At 36.2% G+C, this 11,676-nt stretch overlaps 1 protein-coding gene across 1 annotated transcript; it reads right to left on the bottom strand.

Moving 5' to 3' along the window:
- Window positions 1-248: 248 nt before the first annotated feature.
- Window positions 249-6,435, bottom strand: LOC147869689 (Protein kinase superfamily protein). Its single transcript, XM_087331974.1, has 11 exons — window positions 6,356-6,435; window positions 5,118-5,277; window positions 4,866-5,008; window positions 4,649-4,762; window positions 4,336-4,524; window positions 3,757-3,912; window positions 3,390-3,655; window positions 1,622-1,719; window positions 1,363-1,541; window positions 689-799; window positions 249-606 (listed from the first exon to the last, which is right to left on the bottom strand). Exons 1-11 carry the CDS (start codon window positions 6,407-6,409, stop codon window positions 430-432), a joined length of 1,647 nt encoding a protein of 548 aa, XP_087188100.1. The 5' UTR covers window positions 6,410-6,435; the 3' UTR covers window positions 249-429.
- Between the last annotated feature and the right edge of the window lie 5,241 nt (window positions 6,436-11,676).

The raw sequence follows: 11,676 nt of genomic DNA, 5'->3' as shown, positions 1-11,676 counted from the left end.
AACAGATTGAGAAAGAGAGAGATTGGGGATCAAAATTTCATATGGGAGATCATTATCAAAAAACCACAATACAACTTTTAACGCCACAAAAGAAACAGCAAAACCGCTTTCTTTGTCTCTATGATATGTATGAATTGTTTTTAACCTCACCATTTATACAGATTTTAGAAGGAATAAATTTATTGGTTGTTCCCATCCTATATATCTATGAACTCATTAGTTTTAATTGTAGATTCTACACACTCATCTCGTGTGAGAATCAACTCATTCTCCATACTTCATGATAGATAAAATTACAATTTAGGAATGAGTTCAAAAATAGTACTTAACTATATGGTACATCCTTGATAAATTACACTGGAGTGATTTAGTTCCATAACCTTTCTTGATTATATGGTACATTCTCGTCTTGGTAGGATCGATCTGTAACTAAACTTTGTAGCGACGATAGTTATCTGTGCGAGTAGATATCATTATCCTCTCATCATCCAGAACATTCAAGTCAGGAGCGAGCAAGCGAGTGTAACGATCAAAATATAAGAGTTGTTTGACAAGGATACCAAACTCCCTAGGGAAACGCAGACCGTAGGCTTCACTCACACGAATCTATACATGCACAAAGACAAATAAAATAATAATTGATCGACTGTATAAATATCTCAATTTAAGAAAGAACGATAGAGCATACCACATCAAGGAAAAGAGCATTGACTTGTTGCTCATCAACAGCTAATGTTGCTGCCACTGTTGCACTCCGAGCTCCGCCTGTCGCAGTGACCATGATCTCCGAATCCAAGTTCTAAAGGTAACAAATAATAGGTGAAGAGGCATTGTGCTATAAACAGATTCATTGTTATCAAAGAAAAAAGAATAGGAAGAAAAGTTCATCACAAATCAATTTTCAAGGTTTTGTTTTGGCAATTGGATTTTTTAAACTTACCATAATGTACAAGAATTTTAAGAGATTACAAGTAATGTTCACCAAAAATAAGTTTAATGTCATAGAAACTTTTAAGGCTTCATAAGATATAAATCCATCCAATATTGTAAAGTATAAACTCAGCTTATCAACACAATATCCACCAGACATAGCATGCCAATACTTCTAAAACGTTGGGTTAGTGCTTAAACATTAATGGATGCTGATAAGATGCAAATAATAAATTTATTAACAGCATTTTTAAAAGATAAACTACTGTACTTCTACTTTTTGACCAAGGTTATGAATTAAACAATAACTTATACTTTTGATATTCCCCTAATATGAGGGGTATATTTGAGATTTTTCCTAACCTAAGCATTACTTTTGCTTATCTTGATTCTAACATTGAAATGTCAATTTCTATGTTTAAATATGATCACCTGAACAGCTGTAAAGACCTTAGCAAGGTCATCTGCAAATTTGGGAATGTCAACCTTGGTATCGGTGGCACCCATCTGTACTAATGCTATGGCCATTGCATTGTATTGTCCACTTCCAATAGATGTTAAAAATGTTTCCATAGCTGCCCATGTGGCTGGTGAAATACGGCCCACAATACCTATAGCATTATTTCACAAACACAATCATTACATAATGCTACCAAAGTCAGTTTTGGTGAAGATGGCAACTGAACCTTACCAAAATCAATGAATCCTACACGCCCATCTTGAAGCACCAAGAGGTTGCCAGAGTGAACATCAGCATGAAAGGATTCACAAGCTAGAAGGCTACCAAACCTAAAACATGAGAGAAAATTAGCACACTATAGAACTGATCTCAACTTGAAAACATTTTGTGTCATTGTTAGCATTTTTGGATGATCAAGGTAGGAAATAAATGTGAGCACACGGGTGGGAAATATGAGTAAATATGAACCCAAATAGGATAGAATATGAAACATTGTGGAAGACACCTTAACACTACAAATAGATAAAGCTCATGTTTATTAGAGAAGTGACATTTCTCATATCGGGAGCTTGTGTTTAAAAGAGAAGTGACATTTCTCATTTTATGTCTCTTCATCCTCTCACTCTCCTTTATAGTTTACTCAGTCATGGTTATCCTTCATTGTTTAACATCAGTCTTACTATGTCTAATAAGCCCAAATCATAATCAGTTCTTTCGTCCCATTCTTGCTCATGGGCAGTGATCATAATGTAACATGACAAGTGGAGTTTCACCAAGAATCAATCTCAGTCCCCTTTCTTATAGGTGAGCACAATATGAGAGATAAAGTTAATCGAAGAATCGATTATTTAGCCCCTTTCATGAGTAGTGGTCATAAAAAACTCTGAGAGGTGGAGCTGCATGGCTTGATCGTGAAAAGTTTCGTCAAGGCCTATGAATATCTAATGCCAATATTCAATATCACGCAGCATAATTCCTGGACAGACATGATCCAATGTCTCAAACTTGTGATTAGAGTCGTGGACGATTGCTTGGAGAACTCAATTCAATAAAAGCTTCATAGATCCATCTTTCTTTTCTTTTCATCTACCCATCCATTCTGGGTATCCCCATATATTAAACTAACGATTGCCTACTTCCATTTTGATCAAAAGAGAAGCTTGTTCACCATAAAACAAACCATTCTCCTCTTGCGTTAAGTATTACCTTCCATTTTGATCAAAAGAGAAGTTTGTTCACCATAAAATAAACCATTCTCCTCTTGCGTTAAGTATTACGCACACATTATATACAGAAGGTTCCATCTCTCTTATCTTTCTCCCACTCCCCCACCACTCCATTCCTATATTATCCTTGATAGCCCATATCTTCGCATTACCAAGTGGAGAAGAATAGAGTGATAGGAACTAACACCATCAAACTGGATACCGAGACAACACAGCACGAGTGGGAGCTGATTTCTATACTCATCCTTGTGTACTTGCCTATTTTTACCCTACATATAACGTCATTATCTCTATCATTGCACATACGTAGACAGAAAGATATATTTGGCACTCTAAAGAACAATTCCACTAAGCTTTGAAGCTATTGGGAAGGAGAAAGAGGGGCTGGTGCCCTTGGAATGATGATAAGACATGTAAGAGACTATAACCCGAAAGGCATTAAACAGTGACAAAAGATTAAGTAAAAGAGAAATAAATGGGGAGAAATTGTACCACACTCTCAAAAGTGAGAACGAAAAAACTTCAAACTGAATTTTTCTTTATTTCCCAAAATGCCCATGACTTTTCATTATTTCTATAAACGCCCTCGATCAACCCCAATAGAAAGAAAAGACTGGATGAATCAACCATATGAAGGGCACCAGAAAAATAATAAAAATTTGGAGTATTCTGGAACGACGAAAAACACAGGTATTTCATACTTTGGAGTTTTCCCTGATTAATTAATAATAAATAGATATATATAAAAGAGAAGAATATGGGGAGAAATGTACCACACATTCAGTGCCGTTATCAAAGTCGCTTCAGGACTAGGTACTAAGGATCTAATTGAATCCAAATCAGTAAGTGGCACACCATAAAACCTTTCCATGGTTAGGACCTTTTTTGTGCTGCAATGTCTGTAAACCTCAGGTACAGTAGCCTGATTCGTAAGCCCTGCATTTTGAAGATATTGTCTAAAAGCTTCAATGTTGATAGCTTCTTTTTGGAAGTCAACTTCTTCCAACATTGAAGATCGTATGTCACCAACAATTGCAACCTAGAATAATGCACCAAACTATAACAGTCATTAGGAAAATGGAGCATATACTAATTTCTAAACTAAAATGAGATCACTGCAGGGATATGCAGTACTATTACCAAGGAGGTTCGGCTAATTTGAGGATTCAGAAACTCCAATACCCTTGCAGCTACGTAAAGAAAGTTTAAATCAGCAGTTAATACATCACCAACACCGGGTTTTAAAACCTTGATAACCACTTCTTTCATGGTCCCTCTCAGCCTGGCCCCATGTACCTGTTACAAAAAGTAGGCTGAAAAATGATAGCTTATTGGAAAACTTATTTTGCAAGTATGTATAATCAATACATGCTACCAAAAAAAGGAGAACTGATAGAAATTACACAACCATAAAAATATTGTTCTAGATTTTGATGCAATATAATGGATAATACCCTCTCTCTAATCCCATTTGTTACTCACACATTCTGCCCAAGTTAATCCCATGATGCTAGTTCCCTTATCAATTTTACTTTTTTCATTATATGTTCCTAATGTAAGCTTCAATCGTGATCCTCACATATATTCTTATGCATGTGCAAACCTCACATATATACATGAAAAGATTTTGCTCAAGATATCACACAACCAATTGAACGCCATTTTAAACGAGTTCTCCAGTGGTTACACAAATATTAACCCTTCGAGATTTCTTTTCACCTGGGCAATAGAAGCTGAAGCAAGAGGTACAGGATCCACATATTCATAAACCTCCTCCAAAGGACGGCCCAAATCCTTTGTAATAATCTCTTTTATTTGATCAAATGGTACAGGTGGTGTCTTGTCCAAGCAGCTCTGGAACTCTTTCACATACTCTTCAGGAAACAATGATGGTGCCGATGCAATAAACTAATATCATTAAAAGAGTTATAATTTAACCTTACTTTTGAATATGAAAATTTACTTTTAATGCATGATTCAAACTTGATGATGGATAGGAATCTCCAAGGAAAGAATCAAGTATTACTCTTACCTGACCTAGTTTAATGTATGTAGCACCCAATCTCTCAAATAATTTACGCAGTTCACGAGGACCCAATACACCAATTTGTGCACCTGAACCTATAGTTCCAGCTGATTGCAGACTCTATGTATCATATAACATAAACAAAACTGAAAACGCCGTATAAACATAACTGAAAGCAACTTTCATTGACTGGCAAATATATTGCCTTCTAGTATGCACATACTCGCAATTGTTCAACTGCCCATTCTCCACCAACAGTAATGAATGCTTCAACTCCTTGGGCGAACCTAACAGCACCTCGTGGCCCAGTGTCAATTGTTGTGCGAAAGACATCCTCAACCAACTCAGAGAATTTTTTAAGCCTTTCTAGAGAAAGCAAAAATGTATATGAGCAAATAAAACATTCCTAATTGGGTGCCAATCGTTAAAATACAACAAATAATCATGTTGCATGTGAAAAACTCAAATGATTAACCTTCTCTATATTTGGCACTGAATTCCTCAGAGGATGAAGGTGGATTGGTGGCAGTTGATGTTGACCGCCCCCTCACATTAAGATATCTGAAAGTGGGTTTGACAGAAGGCATCCATCCAAGCTTGAAATTACATCGTCCCTTACCAAAACCATTGATATTCTGAAGAAGAACAATGCAAAAGTAATAAAGATCAGTATGCACTGCCTGCAATACATATCATTTCAAAACCTACAAATATAAAGGAGACCCATACAAGGTGGACACATGCATCCATGTTTGATGCATAGATAGATCAATATATATATATATATATATATATATATATATATATATATATATATATATATATATATATATGGATATAGATATAGAATTTAAAGAGAGATGGATCTAACATTCATACATATTCTTATATACATGGGCATGTATATGCAAATATTCATCAAAGTCACGGGTCCTATTGAGACCATGCCTATCCAGATATCCACTCATCAGTCTATTTCTGGTCTAATTTCAGATTTGAAACCAAATTTGGGTGTTTAAAGGAACCCTAAAATCGTATACAGAGCTCACAATGTACAAGTATGACACATACATCCACATACAAAAAATGCAATGTAGGATGACATAGATAAATAAAAATGTCAATCGAGGCAAAGACAGAATTCATCAAACATGAGTGTGATATATAAATGCATACATCCACACACATCCACACGTAGATGTATAAATTGAAAATGCAACCTCGGGCGACTTAGATAAGTACATTCATCCACATGTATGTACACAAAACTTATCCAAACGTGAGTAGTATACAGAATACTTATCCAAACATGAGCAGCATACACAAATACCAAAAATAATGCATTTGTACATCCACAGATAGATATATTACATGCATATGTACGCATATATGTATGATCGTTTGATTTATTGACATCTTATGTGTATATCCGCACATCAATATACATACATATGTATGTATGCACGCATGTATGATTATGCATACATATGTACACATACAAACATCCAGATACAAATATGTATGTTATGTGTGTACTATACATAGATGCATGCATTTGTACGTATGTATGATTGATATATACACATACACACATAGATATATGTGTATGCACACATATAAATATCCAATTTTTCAACATGTGCATGAATATATCCATGCCTAGACATGATTGAACAAATTCAAACGCTCAGAAGAAGTTAGGGGTGTGCTTACGCGGGGAAACCGGAGTCTGTGGAGGACGATTGAAGAACCAGAAGCTGCTGCCATGACCGCGAGAGAGAAGCAGGGGATTGGGCGGGGGGGGGGGACAACAGAAGGAAAATTGAAGGAGGAGATGAGACCACCACCGATTCTTTCAGTGGAATTAAAAGGGGGAGGCGGGGGGGTACACGTCAGTCACACACTTTGTGGAGGAATGGGTCTCTTCTCTTTTGGACCAAATGCATTTCCTTTGGTCTGCAGCATCTCGTCTCGTTGGGTCTGCACTCGCTTTTTGTGGGAGATATTGGGGACACTTGTGGTAGTACTCTACAAGGCCACCGGGACTTAACATCATCCTTGGTTTACCGTTTGGTCGCCCAATCAGAGACCGAATATCTCCCCGGATTCATCTGAATCCGTCGAGATTTTAGACCATCCCTTGTCCGAATAGCTCCTCGTCTTAATCAGCACATATGTATGTTATGCTTGTGTCTCAATTACCTCTTCTTCTGCTTTAATTGTCACTTTGGCATCTCGTTGGCATGCAGTAGATATAAGACTCTGGCTTACAAGGACTTTGGACATTGTCTTGCAAAGTGGGTTACAAACTCTTCCTTTACTCATGTGAAATTGTTAGACATTTTTAATGGAAGGTTTGAAACAAGCTCGGTCTTGGTCATCAATAATGAACATGAATACATGATACACAATATCTGTGAATTGGACTCTTAAGCCTAAGTTATTTATTTGAAGCTATATATGTGGTAGTACGCATCCCCATTATTCTAAAATTTGGCATTGATCTACTAAAACTGGGCATACTAAAATTTTGGCATTTAAATTTCTAGATGATGAAGGGTCTACGTTGGGATGAGACTTAGATTAAATTGGGCTCAAGTGGATTCATTTTTGCCTCATCTCTTAGTAAGTGGCAACACTTTGTTCGCAATCCTACTTACATTATTCGACAAGAGTATAGAGGAATAAGATGAGGAAATATGATAGTTGATGAGTTATGGAAGTTGTAGTTACCCTTGCAGGATAATATACATTCTAATTCTCATAAGTGGGTGGGATTATTTTCAAATTTTACTTGGGGTTCGTGCCCTTGGAGATAATGATACTTTCTTACTTAGTTATGATGTTCTATAGGATGGACGATTAGGGATGATCCCCCTAGAAGATGAATGTTTGGCTGAGGCTACAATAAAACCTATTAGAATTTTAGCTAAGATAGTTAACATTTGGATCCTTGATCCTGATCCTAATGCTATTCATCCATGGTGGCATCTATGGGTAGTGGGGAAAAAATCATTATGTGAATTGGAATGGGATTCGGGGGAATGGAAGCATGTCAAACTAATTCTGTTTTTTCAATATTCGGTTTGATTGGGAAGGGAGATGTTATGACGTAGGGTACCTCATTGGCCGACAACAGCTAAAAAAATGGTTGAGTTATAATGTTGATCATACTCGCATGACCACATTTTGGAAATGGCTATGGGCTATGCAAATTCCAAAGAAGATTATTCTATTTAGATGGTTGATTGTTCATTATGCGGTTTCTATTAGGGTTTGGATGTATTGTAAGGATATGGATGAGATGTATGATTTTTGTGGATTAGAGATGAAGTCTCTTCTTCACCTATTTTGGTCATGTATGGTTGCTAAACTGGCTTGGAAAAGGTTATTATGTCTCTTGCATGAGGTATATGGCTCTAGAGTATATAATTTGGGGGGGGGGGTGGGGGGTAGTGATGTGGGTTGATATTAAGGGCAAGGTACAATATTATGAAAAAGAAAATGTTAACTTTGCATTATATACAAAAGGTTGATATATTGAGGAAGTGTCGCCATGTATGCCTATTAATTTAGTAGATAATGGGGTGGTTTGGGAGACGATTAGTTCAATAATGTTACGAGTTTTGTGACCAGTAGATGTCAAAGGATATTTCAGCAAATTCAATGGAATGTTGTGGATGTAGTCAAGGAGATCTGGTTGACCTTGGTGCACACACTAAAAGGAGAATATGATGCTATCAAGGGTAATTTAGATGTAGTCTTTTGAAAGAAAGAGGTTGTTAAGAACCAATGGGAAAGGATGAATGTATTCTACATGGTTAATGGTTGTATATGTTGGCGGTATCAGCTACCTCTCTAGGTATTTCCTCCACCGATATGAGGCATGTGGCTATGTATAATTGTTCTTGGTACTGGTTTGGGAGTTATGTATGTCAATGGTAGTCTATGAGCAATTGAAAAGGTAAAAATCTATGCTGAATATCACGTAAATCACTTTAGACATAATATAAACCATTGTTGGAAAAAGAGAGGGTGTACTTGGTATTATCCTTACCAAGGTTTGGTATATTTTTGTATTGCATGTTCTTCGAACAAATAACTTCGGCTCACAAGCATATGAGCTATTTATTTGAAGTTGTACATGTAGTTCAAGTAGGTATCCCTCTTCTTCTAAATTTTGGTACTAACCTACTAAATTTGTCGTACTTGCTATTATCATTACCAAGGTGTGGTGATTTTTGTATTGCATGTTTCCTTCTCTAGACTGGGGAAACTAGAGTTTTGATGGGCTGAAGTTGTACTTGTAGTTCTCCCTTGGGAATTGGCATTCTTGAATTGATGGTTATGTGAAGTTGGTGCTCAAGGTTTGCTTAAGGTTTGAGCGTTATCATTTTTATTGTTAAGCTTTAAATGTTGACATGAGTGTAGGGTATTACCTAGTTTTTTTATAGCTTAGTTAAGTAGCATTCTAACAATGTAAACTTACTAATCAAACTTCTCCACACATTCGCATCCTCGGAAAATACTCTCTTCGTCTCCTAGGTCATCTTTCCTATTCTAGGAGCATTAAGTAATTTTTCCTTTTAGCTTTAAAAATGCAAGTTGTGGTGTGAAAATTTGTAAATCCGGAGGATATTTATGTGGATTGTATAGTCAATCCTAACATACTAACTCATTTACATTGAATCAAATAAAGTATTACATTAAAATTGTGAGTAGCTAGCCCATTGAGCATTAACCATTCATGCCCAATAAAGGGTAATTCCCTACATATTACAATATGACCATGCTTCTTGTATACATTTAGATTATGACGACTACTATGGATCGGAATTATTAAGCCTCGTAAGGTTGTTAAAACTAAAGAATATGAAATTATTTCCCTTAACAACTCTTCTATATTGCTTTGCCCTTGCCTATTACTTTGACTCGAGTTTGTGAGAATCCTTAGTGAGTCGATCACAAATATGTGCTTCTCAATAATGTGCACTCATCATCGTAGAGATATTAAGTCGACTTTTATATGAGTGTGAATAACTATGAACCGTTTTAACACCATTGAGAAATGCAAATGTGCCTCATTGAGTGTTATGTATAACGTGTCCCTTGAGCTTGACAATGTGTACATGAGCACCATGACTCACACCTCTAAGTTCAAACTCTTCAAAGCCCTTTCAACTACTGATTGTAGGTGGAGGTCATTCACTACAACATTTGTACAAAGACTAAGTGCATCTCTTTATCACAGATTTCCTAGCTGAAGGTTTGGTAAACACTTTTGGATATTTGGACAAATTCCATGCGCCCTATCCGACAATGCCTATTTTCTCCAATGGACACGATTTTGGGCACTTTGGACCATTTGGACAACCCGCAATAATAAGGTCTTTGATCAAAACCAACTACATGAAGTTAACTTCTTTAAGCAATCCCTCATGCAATCTCTATTTGATTGTCTACAACTTAGAGGCATCACACTCCAAATTTACAACATTTGCTTTTGAGTGCTTTTAAGCTCTTTAGTGTCTAAGTGACACTTGTATATTTTTCTTTATTCTTTGTGGGTTTTCACCTCACTTTGAGGTTTCCCACTAGTAATAAAAGTGTTACTAAAAAAAAAAATTGTAGGTGGAGGTCAAATTTGATTCTTTCATTTGAATCTCATGTTATCTCTACATCTATTACCACACATTGATTGATGTAGCATTTTTGTATGTGTCATACAACTTTTTTTGACTTCATTTATGTAGGTTGAGGTCAAATTCGATTCTTTCTTTTGAATCTCATGCAATATCCATCAATTAGTACACTTTGGCTGATGTAGTATTCCTTTTGCAGTAATCCATTACTGAGAAGTAGATGTTATATGACAAGTGGAATCATATATTTAACACAACAAGTTGATCACGATTCTCGCAATCTTCATTGGTCATGTTGGTGGGTCTCTGCAGTGCATCAATTACATTTTATCAACACATATGAATCAAGTTCTTCCATAGAGCATTGTTATGAAACTCTAGACAAATAGATATAGCACTAAGTGATGAGGGATATAGAGGGGAATGAAATGGGGTTCACTTGATATCGTACTTCCATCTACTATATCTATACATCTTGTAAGTTGTAATTAATAAAATTACTATTTACAAAACAAATAGAGTGAGAGAGAGGGTACGAAATCACTTTTGGTGAGAAACATTTATATTGCTTTGAAAAAGATAAAGCATGTGCTGAATCAAAATTGATACATTGGGATCCAAAAGCATATTCTTTATAAAAATCCATGGCAATTATTTAGTATATGTACGAATGAATGAAATTGTAGGAAAGAGGATTACTAGATTTATAAAACTTTATTTTTAGAATAATATACTAATTTCTAAATAACAACACCTAAAGAATAGTCAATTGTACGGGGGGAGAGAGAGAGAGAGAGAGAGAGAGAAAGAGAGAGGCGAGAAATAAGAGAGATATATACAGTGTAATAAAGAGGTGAGAAAATTGGGTTTTGAACCCAAGGTGTAATGCTAGTAGTGTAGACAACTTACCACTAGGCTAAGCTAATTAGAGAGAGAGAGAGAGAGAGAGAGAGAGAGAGAGAACATGCCTCAAATTGGTCGAGATAGTGGAATTCATGTCGATTTGGAAGGGAGGCTTAAGTGAATTCACCTGACAAGGAACCCCCACCCATAATCTAGTTTTCTCCTCTTGAACCTGATTACCAAAGCATAAAAGTGTAATTATTTCATCGATTAACGTTTGTTTAAAGTACTATACAAAGTATAGAATCATAACGCAGTTTTGTGGTGGGTTTCTCTTCTCTTGGCCTTTATTGACTGTCTCTCTCTCTCTTTTGCATTCATTCTGCGATGGGTGGGAGGGGAGGTAAGCGTTGTGAAGAGGGTAGCACGGTAATTATTGAGAAGTTCGGATAGAGCATCGTGCAAATGCAATGCGATTCGAGTAGAGGGAAGGGAAGCGAAGGGCATGGTCTTGTAAATATTTTGGCCTCCATAAAAAGAAGAAGAAGA

This window comes from Azolla caroliniana, unplaced genomic scaffold, assembly GCF_043228905.1.
Source record: "Azolla caroliniana isolate FFs.n. ecotype wild unplaced genomic scaffold, voAzoCaro1.0.p SCAF_1, whole genome shotgun sequence".
Taxonomy (NCBI): domain Eukaryota; kingdom Viridiplantae; phylum Streptophyta; class Polypodiopsida; order Salviniales; family Salviniaceae; genus Azolla; species Azolla caroliniana.
Note: the sequence above shows the minus strand (reverse complement) of the source record. Positions and strands in the feature narration are given on the sequence as shown.